Source organism: Haemaphysalis longicornis, unplaced genomic scaffold (assembly GCF_048455015.1).
Source record: "Haemaphysalis longicornis isolate Haplotype H1 unplaced genomic scaffold, Haemaphysalis longicornis Haplotype H1 scaffold_1, whole genome shotgun sequence".
Classification (NCBI taxonomy): Eukaryota; Metazoa; Arthropoda; class Arachnida; order Ixodida; family Ixodidae; genus Haemaphysalis; species Haemaphysalis longicornis.
This window is the reverse complement of record NW_027526203.1, coordinates 419,681,872-419,696,600: the sequence shown is the minus strand read 5'-3', so window position 1 is coordinate 419,696,600 and position 14,729 is coordinate 419,681,872. Positions and strand designations below refer to the sequence as shown.

At 42.6% G+C, this 14,729-nt stretch overlaps 1 protein-coding gene across 5 annotated transcripts in view; it reads left to right on the top strand.

Moving 5' to 3' along the window:
- The first annotated feature begins 68 nt into the window (after positions 1-68).
- LOC144155625 (RUN and FYVE domain-containing protein 2-like) overlaps positions 69-14,729 on the top strand; it is a 75,921-nt gene continuing 61,260 nt past the window's right edge. Inside the window, exons 1-6 of one of the 5 annotated variants that reach the window (XM_077687188.1) lie at positions 374-2,023; positions 4,374-4,516; positions 5,912-6,082; positions 7,272-7,389; positions 12,348-12,452; positions 13,562-13,685. In XM_077687188.1, coding sequence (XP_077543314.1) covers positions 1,950-2,023; positions 4,374-4,516; positions 5,912-6,082; positions 7,272-7,389; positions 12,348-12,452; positions 13,562-13,685 — 735 coding nt within the window. In that variant the 5' untranslated portion in view covers positions 374-1,949. Of the gene's footprint in view, positions 285-373; positions 2,024-4,373; positions 4,517-5,911; positions 6,083-7,271; positions 7,390-12,347; positions 12,453-13,561; positions 13,686-14,729 lie in introns of those variants that run through there. The other 4 variants (XM_077687190.1, XM_077687187.1, XM_077687186.1 and 1 more) reach the window with 4 other exon arrangements.

Sequence of the window (14,729 nt, the reverse complement as noted above, 5' to 3'; positions counted from 1 at the left end):
TGTTTTTACTTTTGAACCGAGCGCCTCTCTCGCATCTCTGTGCCAACTCCGCAACACTTTCGTGGACAACCAAGCCAAGCCAAATCGATCCACAACTGTCATGGCGGCTTCTACAGTGACCAGCTTTGTTGATACTGGTGAAAAAACGAACGTTTCCAAAGTGGACAAATCAAGCAGTGCTTCCTTGGTGAATAGTCGAGGCAGCCAGGCCCCAGCTTGCGAGAGACAGCCCATTTTCTTGTTGTCAGCTGACTACAGCCGCCGCGAAAAGTACTACCGACCAAGTAAGTCCGCGTTACTTTTATCCGCGGGTCCTTGCCCCCGTTGCATGACTTCAGCTGGCGCTAATCGTGCAGTATTTTTTCAGCAGGTACTATCTGATTTGCTTATGAGCTAAGGACATAAGTGTTATTTTATTGTGCTTTCAAACCTTAGTAGGCCAAATGAATTTTGGCCACCAATGGGCGCAACCGTTGGCCTGAATCTCATGAGCCATAAACATTGTGGGTGTTTTCCTGGTTTCGGCGGCATCAGCTGTTGTCTGGCTCCTCCGTTAAATTTGCTCATTCCAGTGGCTTTGCATGCCGCTTCGTTGACCTTTCTTGTAAACAGCCGGTGAACGGCTGTTGTGAAGGCAAATGCTATGGAATTGTTTCGAAATCATTTGAAGGGCTTTCACACGTTTTCTTACATTTCTGTGCTGTGGTATTCTGCTGTGAAGTTCTTTGGTACCCTGCAGTAAACTTTTGCGTTTGTTGCAACAGCTTTCTGTATTTTGGTATTTGTTGCAGAAAGCTGGAAATGTATGACGTATTTAAGCTCTGCTAGTTCCTCTTATGGCGGTGTTACCTTACAACATATGAAACAATTAGAATGTTCGTGTAGAAAGCTGTGCTATTAGTTGTATTTTGTTCTTGCTTGTTTTGTGGGGGTTCTGTTTGTATAATTGGGACGCTTGTCATAATAAGACTGACAAAAAACATATTTGTTGTCATTTTTGTTATTCGTGTGGGCTAGTAGAGTGTCCATCCTCCACGTTGTTGACTTACGACGCTGATAACGGAGTGGTGCGCGCGTCACCATCTCGTGCTGATTACAGTTCTTCTGAACATTTGTTGATACATGCGTCAGAGCTGTCCCCCTAAAATAATTTTGTTCGAACTATGCTACTGCAACATTATGACCGTGTTTGTCGAGTAATCTCACATGTGAACGCGCAAACGATGTTGTCTTACGCGCAAATTTCAATGCGAACATCGTGTTCAACTAACATCCCAGCTTAGAAAACATTTTTGTGTTAGTTTTGACAATGTTAAGTGCTTGTGATTCCTCCTGTATTTATTTCCACCTGCTCCGTATTGTGTTCTTGGAGAGTGACATTCTGAAGTGCAAGGATGTTTCTGGCGCACGTTCGTGAGAGCATGAGGGGACATCGGTTAAATGCAAAAAATGTTCTCGCATTCTGTTCGTTTCCGACACCTTGTCATTTGCTTGTTGAAGTATCTTGTTTTAGTGCCTGGTTAGCGCTGCATAAACAGTACGTAGTTCCATTTGTCGCTGCTTGTCAGCTACCTTATGGTGATAGAGCTTTAGGTTCTCGGCGCGTCATTTCTGAAGCGACACGGAAAATACGAGTGTGCTAGTTGATACTAAGGAATGCCAGCGTTTTGTCGTTAATTTTCGCTTGAATCGACTCTTTAGATCTCAGCTGGTTCGCACGGAGACAAGCGGCGCCTACGTAGCCGAGCGCCGATCGATCAGTCGCAAGCGGTGGTGCCGCTCGATGTTCCCCCCGCCTCTTTCGTCCCTTCCTTCCCGTTTTGCTGCCCTCGGTTTTCTCGCCTCCCAATATTTTTGTGCTGTACGAAAAAGGAGGAGCCATGTTGGTAGTTCCGCGAGCTGCCGCTCGCCTGTACGCTTTTTAAGCAGAGGCCAGGACTCTCGCGTATATGCCGACGTCTCAAAGCGCCGCTGACACTCGCAGTCCGCTCGGCGAAGACCATCCCGAGAGCGCCGAGCTATCGTATCCTTGTTGCTTGCTCGTGGGTTGCTCAGGATTCAAAATGGCAGGTAGGGAAGTCAGTGGCCTGGTGTTTGGTTTAATTTGCGATGTTAGCCTTATCTACCGGCGCGTTGCACTGCCGCGCGTATTGGAGGTCTCTGGAAGCAGTTTGTGAAAGACGTATGCGGCAACGGCCCATCCGAAGCCTTGGTACAGGGTGTTGCCGGCTGTTGTCGCGTGCCGATTTCATTTTTTAAAGTATTTATTTGGCGTGCATGGACAAAGTAAACGGGCCTGTAAACAAATATTTCCGTTGCTTCATTGTTGGTCAATGTAGTTGTCATTATTTTTGAACTTCATGTGCATCTGGGAGGTCATATGCACAAGTGGAGTTGGCTGTGCTCGGCGTGCTTGCTGTCACTTATATCTACGCTTCTAAATGCCATTCAATAGCAAACAGATAGTGTAGAGTTCTCAATTCAAAATGAAATTGGCTGCAGGCCATTGTTGTTCCTAGCCTGCTGTCACACATCGAAACGGTGTGCGTAAAAACGTGTTTTGTTGAGGGGGGGGGGGGGGGTGAACAATGTTCTGGAAACATGCACAAAGTGCCTGTGTTGCACTGCTAAATTATTGCTCCATTAGATGCACTAGTCCTTGCCGCAAATTGAACCAGTAATCAAACACTGGACCCATGTAATCATGACTAGTAGACTTCGTTAGTGCTATCATATTGACACTTTTAATTTTGTCCTCTTTTGGATAGACATGCGCTTTTTTGTTTGAAACCAAGCTTTTGATCGTTGGAAACAGGGGGAGTGTGCCTTTGACAATTGCTTCTCTGTCTCAACCTTGAGAGAATTGAACATGTGGTACTGCTTTGTAAGCTGACATTCCGTGTGCTATGCACACTAACCATTCTTGAAGCACTGTGCACTTACCACAAGGCACAGAAGAGAAGAAATGGACACAATGCTGGGTTCATGTCGTGTCTGCTGTGTCAGATGCGCTGTGCTTCAGAATGTCAAAATACCAACTGGTCCATCAACCTGCATTCACAAGTTACGTTCAATGTAATCTGAAAAATCACAACTTTGCTAAAGTCAATCACCGTACGTTGTTTTTATGTGTATTTAAATGGACAGTTATTTGATGGTGCAGTGCCAACCTCATGGGAAAACAGAAATTGTAAGTGCTCACGAAAAGCGTGCCGCAAAGTTGCGCATGATGCCAACTAATGTAAGATGCATCATGGAGGCATAGTGCCTGCCTGCACTGGCTGCAAGTTCTTGGCAGGTTCTTGTGCTTTTACGTACAGCATTTCTGTGCACAGGCTGGATGCTGCATGCTTAAACTTTTCTAGTTATCCATATGGGTCCCAACAAAGGGGTACAAAGAGTAACATTAGCTTTTCACCCTGTTTCAAACTGTTTGGCTTTCAAAGTAGCATTCCAGACTCATTCTGTATTTTTCTTTAGCCGCATTTATGATGCGGGGCTTCTGTGGGTCGTTAATTTCAGTCAGTCAGCCCTTGAAAAATGCATATGCCCATCACTGTAGCCACTGTGGCAACTCCCCTTTAGAAAAAAAAAAATATTCTCATGGTTGGCATAAATTTTTATTGCTGTTTTGAACATACTTTGGTGAAGTCAGGTTGCTGTTTGGGGAGAGAGAAAGGGGTGCAGAGCAGGGAAAGCATTCATTTCACTCTTATTCGTTGTCTCGTTGGGAGCTTTTTCTTGAAATGTCCATCCCTTGCACACATTAAGCTGTTGCTAGCTTTCTCCTGCTATTCTTGCTTTTTGTAGCATCTGAACTCTGTATTCAATTTGAGGCATTCTGTTATGGTACTTGCCTAATTGCTCACAAACTGGTGCCTTTGTTATATTCCACAGTCTGCACTAATTATAACCTTTACACAGCCAAATATGGCAATACTGCCACTCCCATGTTTCACCGTCCTTTTTTCTACTTAATAGACCACAAATGTCTTCATCAGTATTTAATGGTGGCCTGTTGATCCTGATTGTTCATCACCGATAGACAATCCTTTTAACCTGCAGACACCATTTGTAGAAGAGCATTCATTTGAAGAGGCCTTCAGTAGCCAGCTTGTAGGCTTGATTAACAAGGTTTTCTGCCACACTTAATTGCGGACGATGCATTAGAAATACTGTGAACGAGTAATTTGATGCTTGTTAGGAATAGGAGGCAGCCTAGATTAGTTTGCACTTCCCGACAGAAAGTAAAGCCTGCCCATAAAATGCTTCTGCATAAGGTAACTGGTGGGAAGAAACATACAGTGGCTTTTCATGTCTTTCCTTTTGTTTTTCACCCTGGTTATTGGAAGCCCTTGACATGCCGCCTCCAGCCGGCCAATGGCCAAGGATACAATCTACCTGTGTAACTTTCGGGTTTCCGTGGACGGGGAATGGCTCTGTCTGAAGGAGCTTGCTGACGTCCAGTTCGACTCTCAGAAGCCCCTTGCAGTGACCACCCCGTATGCCTTCGAGGGTCTGTGCCCTTCACTTGGACATCTTGCCTTGGCCAGCTGAAAAGGGCGCCTTTGTGATGACACCAAAATAACATTGTTTAATTGGTTGTTTCCGGAGGGGTCCTCAATCATCATAATTGCTTAGATTGTACAATGTATATTATTGCTTTGAATGCACTGATCATTTGTGGTTGTTGTTACAATCAAATGTTGTCTACTGGAAATGTTGAAAGTTGAATTTTTAAGCGAGAAGATAAAAGCGTACTGGTCCTTGTGCACACCATTTTTTTACATTTACAGTAAACCCTCATTGTAATGAAGTCTTTGTTACAGGACACTGGATTTGTTAAAGGCAGGTGTGACGTAACATGTAACTCTTTACACTGCAGTGGTAACGATGAAAAACTTTGAATAAAGCACTTTCATTGTAATGTGGGTTTGCTGTACCTGTTAATGCAGAATTAAGTGTATTTTTGAAAGCTACTTGATGTTTTATAGTTTTTTTTTCATGTTTGCACATTGCTGTCTGCATACGCTAATAATTTTCCATCTTGCTACTGCTGTTTTGAGCATGAGGTTTTGCTAGCTTGTAAGACACAGTTCTTTATCGAAAAAAAGAAAAAATGGAGGCCCGTGTTTTATGGCATTTAAATTTTTTTTTTGTTCCATTCTACTTGTACATATTTTTTATTTCATTGCCATGTCAGGTTCAGTATTTTTTATGTTTTCGAATTTTGAAACAGGGTTCTTGATTTCGAATTGCTTACTGTGTGAGTGCTTTTCGGAGGTTGGAATTTGTCATTTGTTGTTCTTTGCTTGCTTCAGTGTTTAACGTATTCTGCTGCTGAGTGCGTGCTCATTTGATTGCAGGTTAAAGTGGTTGTATTCTGATGAAAGCAAAATGTAAAAATGCCTGTGTACTGATGTTTCAGTATGTGTTAAAAAATAGATAATTTCAATTTCTTCTATTACTGAGCACCTCATGGACTAAGTGTCTTTTCATCATGCAAAATTCAGTGTTGGTTTTGCATCCTGCATTATTGCAGGAGCATGTTACTCAAAGTAGAAGATTTTATAATGTCTTAATTTTAGCGGGAGTGTAAGTTGAAGAATTAGAAAAACAATTTTAAAAGGTTTCAACTATTGAACTACCTATATTGTGTATTTCATGTGGCCTTTCGTACTTCAGAAAAGGTACGACACCTGATTGGTACCTCAAGGGACTTTGTGTTGTACTGCAGATATCCCACTTAATCCCCACTAGATGGTGTAAATCTGCTTTGCTTTCTTGTTCCAGGTATTTTGCTTTGTGCGCATCTGTCATGTGTGCATGATGGAGGCAGCGTGCCAGAGAGCACTTCTGCTCTGGTCGTTGCCTCCTATTTCGCTCTTGCTCATCCATGCTTGAACTTCAGATCGAGACCCCGTGGCGATAGAGCGCTCCAACCTGCTCAACCTGACCAAACTGGTTGTGAAAGAGCTCATAGAATCCTCGCTCAAGTTCGGGCGCATGCTCGATTCGGATCATCCTCCTTTACAGCATTTTTTCATCCTGCTTGAACATGTCCTGCGACATGGCTTGAAGCGTAAGTGTCTGCTCATGCTTTAATCTTATGGCGAAAGCCTCAGGTGCCCCAATATGTGAAGAAGCAGCGTTGTCTGGTACACAAAATGGCCGCCGCTGTGGGGAGAGGAAGAAACATTTACAGAAATGTCAGGATTAAAGCCACCGTATGTGTGTCAGCTAGTTTGAAAAGGCAATTGGGTACATGCAAGAATATATGGGAATCAAACCCATGTCTTCAGGGTAGGAGCCGAGTTCTTTTCCTCCATGCTGCATAAGTATGTTGTGAGTGATGGAACAAGAGTTAGCCTAGTATGTGCGTAGCCGACGTCATATTGCGGGGCAGGTGAGCAATACCGCACGGGAGTAGGACAGGTGCACCGCAGCAATGGAGTACTCTTATTCTTGAGAAGCTGTGGCAGTGGCATACGCAGGATTTTGCTTTCAGGGGGGGGGCACAGAAATGGTGAAAATATTAATGAAACTTACCAAATAATTATATTAACACTACCAAACAACCCAAAAACAAAAAAAAAATGTGTTTTATGTATTTTTTTTTCCCGTTCATGTTGAAAATCCCTCCCCCCCTCCCCCGTCCCAAAAGTTTTGGGGAGGGGCCGCGGCCCCTTCATCCCCCCCTGCATACGCCAGTGAGCTGTGGCATGACCATTGCCAGCCACTCTGTTGAAGTGATTAGTGCCAAAAACGAAGAAACAAAACCAAGGAAAGAGATACACACTCAATGTAGCAGTGAAGAATCCTTTGATGGGTATGGCCAGGGCAAGCAATAATGCTTTAGCTTTCAAAGCACGCAAGCAGGCTTAAAGTTCCCCAAGGAATTTTTTTCGTTAATTGATATGTACAGTTGAGTACTTTGGCAGAGTATTTCTTATGTGGTACATCTTTTCACAGCAGTAAGGAGGAATTTTCGGAGCGCGAATTTGAAATTCAAGTGGAGCTGTGGGGCTAATGGTTGTAGCTAAATTTTCGGAATAACTGGGCTTGCTTAGTGGTTTTTTTTTTTTTTTTTACTTCAATATCTGATTGCTGGCTGGTCTTTGACTGTGCATTGAGGCTGATTTTCTTTACTGCGGATATTGGGCTACGTCTTGGGAAAACCTGTGTTATTACACTAATGCTGTTCCCGTAGTAAACTACAAGACATAATGGACACAGTGGTAATCAGCTGGTTTGTATGTTCTTTTTTGCAGCTAAAAAAGGCATTCTGGGGCCAAAGAAAGAACTCTGGAATGTTCTTGAAGCAGTTGAAAAGTTTGTACCTGAAGCTGCTGACATCACGACAAGTGTGCGAGATCTGCCAACTGTCAAGTTAGTGGCTGCATTTCTTGCTTGCACCCAAATTTTTTCCTTTATTTCAACAAGTGCTTGTATGCTAAAATTACAGAAATGCATTTTCATTTATTATTTCAGCAATCAGGCTTATAAGAAATCACTTATTGCTTATACTAAGATTAATGGCTACGATGGAATTTTCTGAGGGGCAAACCATACCTGAGGTGTGTGGGAAAGATGAAACACTTGTTTTGAAAAACAATAGGAATGGTCAGTCGGCCTTTTCAAAGAAACAAAGATTGTTTACAGCCTCGATCTCGGATACAGGGGGGACAGCCGTCCCTCGGTGCAGGCACCCACAATGGCTACGACCCGATCCTTTAACGAATTTAGTATAAGGAATGAGAGTTTCAGGAAAATCGTCTTTTAGACGTGACATTGAGCCACAGTATACACGTTTCTACACAATAAACATTTGATTCGGACATTTAGTTACTTCTGCTGTTAGTGAAACAAACATATAGGACAGGTGGGCTAACTTGCTGGCCAATGTGCTTGTTTGTACAGGGGTATCATTTGTACAAAACCAAAATAGGCCAAATTGAGATACATAGCTGTAAGAAAAAATCACCGATAAATAGAATTTTTTGGGTTCTGCATTGGTTTGTTTTATTTCAGTGCACCTTTGGTCAATTCTCTCCAAACTGTTAATGGCTGTGTATTGCTGAAAAGCCTTGCAAGAGCAATTCATGTACTGTAGAACCTTTCCACACAGCATTAGGGGGGAGGCAAAAATGCTAAATTCAAAGTGGTAGTACTGCTGGTATGCAATTATTTATATTGATAAAGGTGCCTGCCCTGGAGACTTGGGACTCATCATAATTGCCTCCTGTTAAATTCAACTACAACTTGTGCTGGTGCCATGAACAAGACCTTTGGTGTTGAAAACAAGGAAATATTGCTTTCATGGGCGTGTGGGTTTAAGACTTTTGGCCAATATTATTATTGGACTGATGTGAACAGAGTTAAAAAAAAGTGACGTTGACATTTTCTGCTTGAAGCTTAATACAGATATGTTATGAAATACATAGCTATGAGCCTTGCTTGCATGGTCCTTCAGTAACTTGCTGTGTGAAACAGCGATGAGAAATAACAACTGTAGGAAGGCAGCAAGTCGCAGTGGGAACAGTGTCCTTGGTAGGCATGCTTGGTGACTCACCATCCCTTAATACTCACTGACGCATGAATTTTCAAATTACCTTTGATATTGAATGCGTAATGCAACTTATCTAGTGTCGAGCCTTTGATTGAATAGTGGTATCAAATTCAGGTGATGCCATTTGGGGTCAGCAAAGGCCAGGTCCTTTATGTGGTAACAGATAACAGAGCGCATTGTGTGGTTTTTTTAGTCACCCCTCTTTCCAGTCTGGTTTTGCTTTCAGTCCAAACACGGGCATACAGAGATAAAGCTTCAAATTTTTAATGAGCTTAGCCAGAAAGTGATAACTGGGATTGTGGGAGTTTGACAAGGGGCATTATCATAGCCTGTTAGTGCCTTCATTTGTGACCTCGTGGGATCAATACGTATTCTGTTAGCCGTGCATCCCCACCGTACTGATAAAAAAGACTAATTTAATTGCCTGGGAAGCTTCAAGCTTTGCATGATGTATCATGTTTGTGTGTTTCAATGGGTTAGCTTCATTCCTTTTTAAGCAGGGTTGCCTTCATGTTTTACATGCCAAGCACCATGGTTGGCATTCAGCTGGTGTGGGTAAACCTTGCCTTGGTACTTTAATTTTAACTTGATTTAACAGTTGGAACTTGTGCTTGCAGCTTGAAGCCTTAATGTGGCCTCAAAGAATTGATGCGGAGCTATTACCATTGTTACAGTGCTGACAAAGGCTAGACATTATTCATTTGGTACAGCACTGTGTCCCATCTTATGTGGGCCTTTGCCGTAGTCTCCGTTGTCATGCTGTAGCAGAATTAATCAATAAAAACTAGCCGAGTTCACAGTGCGGGGCATTACCCACCTGTTTCGTTTCCAACAAGAGCATGTTTTGAAAATTACATGAAAAAAGCACAAAGATGTATTTTTCATCTCAATCTGTGGGTGTTTCTTTCTTTTTGGCACTCACTTGAGATTGAAAGGGTTTAGGTTAGATACAAGCTCCATTGGTGCGTAACCTAAAACCGCACCTGCAACAGGGCTCTGCCCTCTGCAGATGCAATTACCTGCTGTTTCTGCCTAACAGCTGCAAGCCTTCTGCCATCCCTGTTGTTGCTAGTGGGTATGAAGCTACTCTTGGTGCACCAGAGTACAGTCAATTTCTTTCTTTTAGATAACAAACTTTGGTATGTGCCTGGGTTCAACAACCACTTGTGCTTTACGTGTCACAATAATTACTAAGTGCCCTCGTAACAGCTGGTTATTCTCACCACTCACATGCTTGAGCCCAGCTCTAGTATTTCAGTCGCAAAACTAGGAGTGGAATTGGAGTGCAGTGGGGAGGCTGCAAGAAAGCTTGTCTCTGAAACTGTAACACTTGTTCTGCACTGCGGTCTTGCACTGTGCCGCATTGTACGAGTATTGCCACGCTGTATGTACAGTCATGGGCAAATGAAATGTGAACACGGAAATATGAACCAGAACAGGCAGAATTGAAAAATGTTGTTCGTTGAGGTCCAATAATGGCCCACTGTTGGTATATGTGGACAGCCACATGTCCCAGCTTCGTTTTTGTAACTGAGTCACGTGTCATTTTGACTCACAAAGAAAGAGATCACGCTATTTGTGTGTTATGGTTCATGATTTTGTGTTGGCATTTCGTGACTGTACCTTCATTGCAAAACCTAGGGGTGAGGTCAAGGTGGGGTTGGGAAGTGAGAGGGCCGCGCCTCTTTACCAGGGGATATACCTACATGTATAAGTGAGGTGTTTTGTCCGCATTCTATGTCCTTCCTTTCCTATGTCCTATGACTTTCCTAGTCATTTTTGATTATAAGTTTGATGAGGTGTAAATGAAGGTATTACCCCTGTCACACGGCAAATCTAATGTCATTCAAAGTGAATTCATTAGCTGTTGATGACATTTGGTTTGGCCATGCGGCTCTACACGGCGAAACAAATGTCATTTGATGGTGGTAGCGGTGACGATTAGCGAGCCCGCAAAACCGCACAATTATATTTCAAGTGCATCTAGAATGTTTTCATACATAGGATTTTTTAAAAAACATAACAAAGGATTATTTTTTTTAATAAAAGAAAGAAAGTCACCAGTTTAGGTGGCATCAGTAGATATCACAAGCCGAGCAAGTCCACAAAAAACCCGTATTAGGGTAGTGCACGCACTGCAGAAGAGATTTTCTTTTTGTTAGTACTCGTTTGTCTTTCTTTATTTGAGAAACAACATGAAAGGTAAAATGTAACTTTACTAACCGTTTTTAGAAACAGTATTCCTTGGTTTATTACTGAACTTTCTTCTCCTTGTGACGCACCACTGCTGTCGAGGCTGCTCATTTGGCTGCTGAATGAGCCCCCGAACCTCAGTTAGCCACTAAATGCCATTCGCCTCAAATGTCATTCACTATTCTTGTGTAGCGCCGAATTAATGACGTTCAGAGCAAATGACATTTGCTCTAAATGTCATTAGATCTGCCATGTGACAGGGGTATATGACAGACATCTCTCCTTTTCAGTTACTGGCACCTGGAGAAAGCTTCTGTTCTGCAGAGAACGTTTTTGTGTTCCTTTCTCTGTTGTCGCTGTTGGAATTCACTGGCTATTTACAAATTTCAACATTTGTTAGGACAAGCAGAGACAAATAATAGAGGTGCTAGAGGCGCTTACTGTAGCGTTCTTCTTGGAGGCCATTCTCTTGCATGAGAACTCGCTGATGACTCCTGCAGTAGACACCACAAGCGCAAACTTTTTTTTCATGTTTTGTCATATGGCATGGAACATGGAACAAGGTGTAGCAAGTTCACAGAAATATGCACTGCCAAAGTATGTGGCTTAAACAAGGGTCTGCCTGTATGTATCTCCTAGGTTGAGAGTCAAAAGGTTAAAGGAGCTCGGTGACCTTATTCAATTAACATGTTGTTTCGTTAATGGCTTCTGAGTCATTTATGCTGTAGCAGTACAAATAGCATAAAAATATGCTAATTTGTTACTGGGTAGCTGTTGTCTTATTGCTGATAATTGTCTCCTCCCCTCTCCCAGACAAGAAGCTCTCAGGAAGCAGCTGTAAAAATCATGTGCCATAGTAGCAATGATGTCTGTCAAATGAATAGTTAAAGCAGGTGTTTATACTTGTGAACCATGAGGGTTCTGCCAGCTGGCATCTTGAGGTTTTCAGGAAACCTTAAAGTCAGTGCGTCTTGGCATCTTGGGCCACAATTATTATGTGTGCGCCTTGATCCAGCCCAGGTCCGGCCTTGTGCGGACGCTTTGTGCGAGGTTATCACCGTTTTCTATACTTTTCAATTTCTAAGCTCTTCAATTTCGTGTAAGTACTGTACCTTCAGCAGCGAAAAAGGTGGTTAGGGGTGGGGGGAAGGGGGACTGCATTATAACCCTTGTGACTGCGAGGAGATGTATTTTGAGCAAAAAAGTTGCAGCGGGACAAAGCCCTTGCTACGTAAGTGACGGCAAAATGCACCAGCGAGGAACGTATTAATGTGGCTCTGTTGTCCTTAAAAAGGTGTAGTACTCACTTCCTCCCATTTTTTGTATGTTAAAAAGGGGTTTGGCTTCCTGATTTGGATAGAAACACTGTTATGTGACTGGTGAAATAATTTTTTGAATTTATTTCTTATAGCATTATAATATAATGTGAAGATTGAGCATTGAGCAAGATTGAGCACTTGGACATGTCTATTCACGCTTACATTGCTAATGTCACATTTATATTATTTCACTTCTTAGGGAGCATACGTGGGTGTTTTTTTGTGACAGCATTGTGACAATGCTTTCATCACTCTGCTTCACGCAGGAGTCAGTTGGGTCGAGCCCGAGCATGGCTGAGGCTTGCGTTGATGCAGAAGAAACTTGCGGACTACTTTCGTTTAGTTGTTGATAAGAAAGACGAGCTTCTCAGGTGAGTGATCTGCATTCCAATAAGATTTCTTTACGTGTAGTTAAACTACACACGAGCAGTGGAAACCTTCTTGTTAAGCATGCCTGGGCGAGGAAATAACCTCACTAAGTCAGGATGCCTGCTTCATTTAACAGGCATTGAAATTCTTTATTCAAGCTGAACAGAAAATAACCGGAAAATTGCTGAAGAGTTTTGTCAGTATTGCTAAAATACCTAGGTGAATCAGTATCTGTTGAGTTAGGGGTAGGCAGGTCACCATGTGCTTGTCATGGTGAATACAGGCTGATCATTTATTGCGGAAGATATTCTTTTGGAGGGCTCATTTTTGACATCACTTCTTTGCATCTCATATATTCAGGCCTACAGACTAGGATTCAGGCTAGAATTTCATTTTATTATAATTGGGACCTTCTTTTAAGACAAGTCAATGATGAGGTTCCCTTGGACATTGTGTGTGCTATGCAACTTGATTACAGTTTCAAAATGGAAAAAATTTAGCTTGCTTGAATAGTAAGGAAAATGTTTCCTTTGTGGAATAGTAAGAGTCTGTGAAGCAACACACGGATGATGGAGCAGATGGAGAGGACTGGCCCAGTTACTGTCGTGAATCGACTAACCCACCAGAGCATCTTGCTGCCTGTGATTGTTGTGTACCCCTACAGGTATTTGCATCAAAAGCATTGAAAATTAATTGAAACAAATTCTAAGCTATGCATTCTTGTTCTATAGCAAAGTTGCAAGGCGTTAAAAGAAAAAGTGTGCTGCAGCAGTTTTTAAGCCTCAATATTGCGGAAGCATGGTTTAGAGGTCTGACTGAAAGTGAAAGTTTGTTGAGAAGGGCTGCATGTAGCTGTGTTAGAAACAAACATTTGCCGAGGCAGTTGGATCATGTGGCTGAAATGACAAACTAGTTTATAGAATTCACCATATTAAAACAGATGCATCTTAAGTTTTAGGCATTTTTTTTTTGCCTAGTTATATTTATACATGTATAAAAAAGAAATGCTTTGGAAAATAGGTAGCACCAGCAACGCCAAACTCTCATTTTAGTTTTGTAGTTTGTAATGCGTAGTTGACCTCAATAATGGAATTTTTTTGTTTGTTTTCAGGGATTTCTACGAGGACGATGCCTTAATTTTGTCTGAGGAAGCTGTTGTGATTGGGGGCCTTCTTGTTGGGCTGAATGTCATTGACTGCAACCTTTGCGTTAAGGAAGAGGACCTTGATTCGCAGGTATGCTGCCCTGTTTCTGTGCTGGTAGCATTATTCTGCATATCTCTGCCCTTTTTTCAGCAAGCAGAGAGAGATATTTATGGTGTTTACCACACAGTTTTACAATTTTTAACCAACAACAAAAAAGTTGCTGGTATTTTCTGTTTTTTTTTTTTTTTTTGCTCTATCTTTTTCATTCACACTTTTATGCTTATTGCTGACCAGTTAGCAAGGCTGACCAGTTTGATTGGGTTCACTCTAATAAAATCAGTTTCTTTTCAGTGTACAGCCTGGATATTGTTTACATGCAGGTCTTTATGGGAAATGTTTCTCTAAACAGTACTTACAGCATAAATGAGCCACTAACTATAGCACTTTCACTTTGGTCAGCCAAGTTTTTTATAAATGTGCCATCTCAGACCACGGAGCAAGAATATATAGGAGAGGAAACGCCCATTGCGGCTGGCGCGATCGAGCGACCAGATAATGTCACAATGATAACTACGGCGACCTACGGAGCTCCGCAGCTGCGGCGATGAACAATTTGACAGCGGCACCTGGTTGAATGTATTAAAAGCAATACTGTTGTTTGCAGCATTCGCCACAAGGCGTGAATCGCATCGCATGCGAGATAAGGCCGTGCGTTTACAGGTTTTACATTTTTTTGCGTCTACAGGTTTGTATGTTGGGCTTGGTGCTCGCGCAAGCTTGCTTACGCATTAAAAGAAAATGTCCCTTTTATTCGCTCGTACCGGCTGGTTTACACATGACAGAAAATTAATCGCGAAGGCGGGCTCTTCAGTCAACAGAAGCGCAGAAGAGCGCACACACTCTCGCTTCGACCATAGAATGTTTCGGCGCCCCGGCGAAATGCCGACGCGATGCCGCGGCCGTGGCGATGACTGCGCTCTTCCTTCGCTTGCCGCCAGATGCCGGAAACTTGACGTTCGCCAAGTGCTTGTGACGGTATCAGGCTGCCCCAGGAAGCTCAGTTTCCCCTCCTATTTTATTCTTGCTCTGTGTCTCAGACGTATGTAATGCAATAGCCGTGCTTTTTAGAGTAAG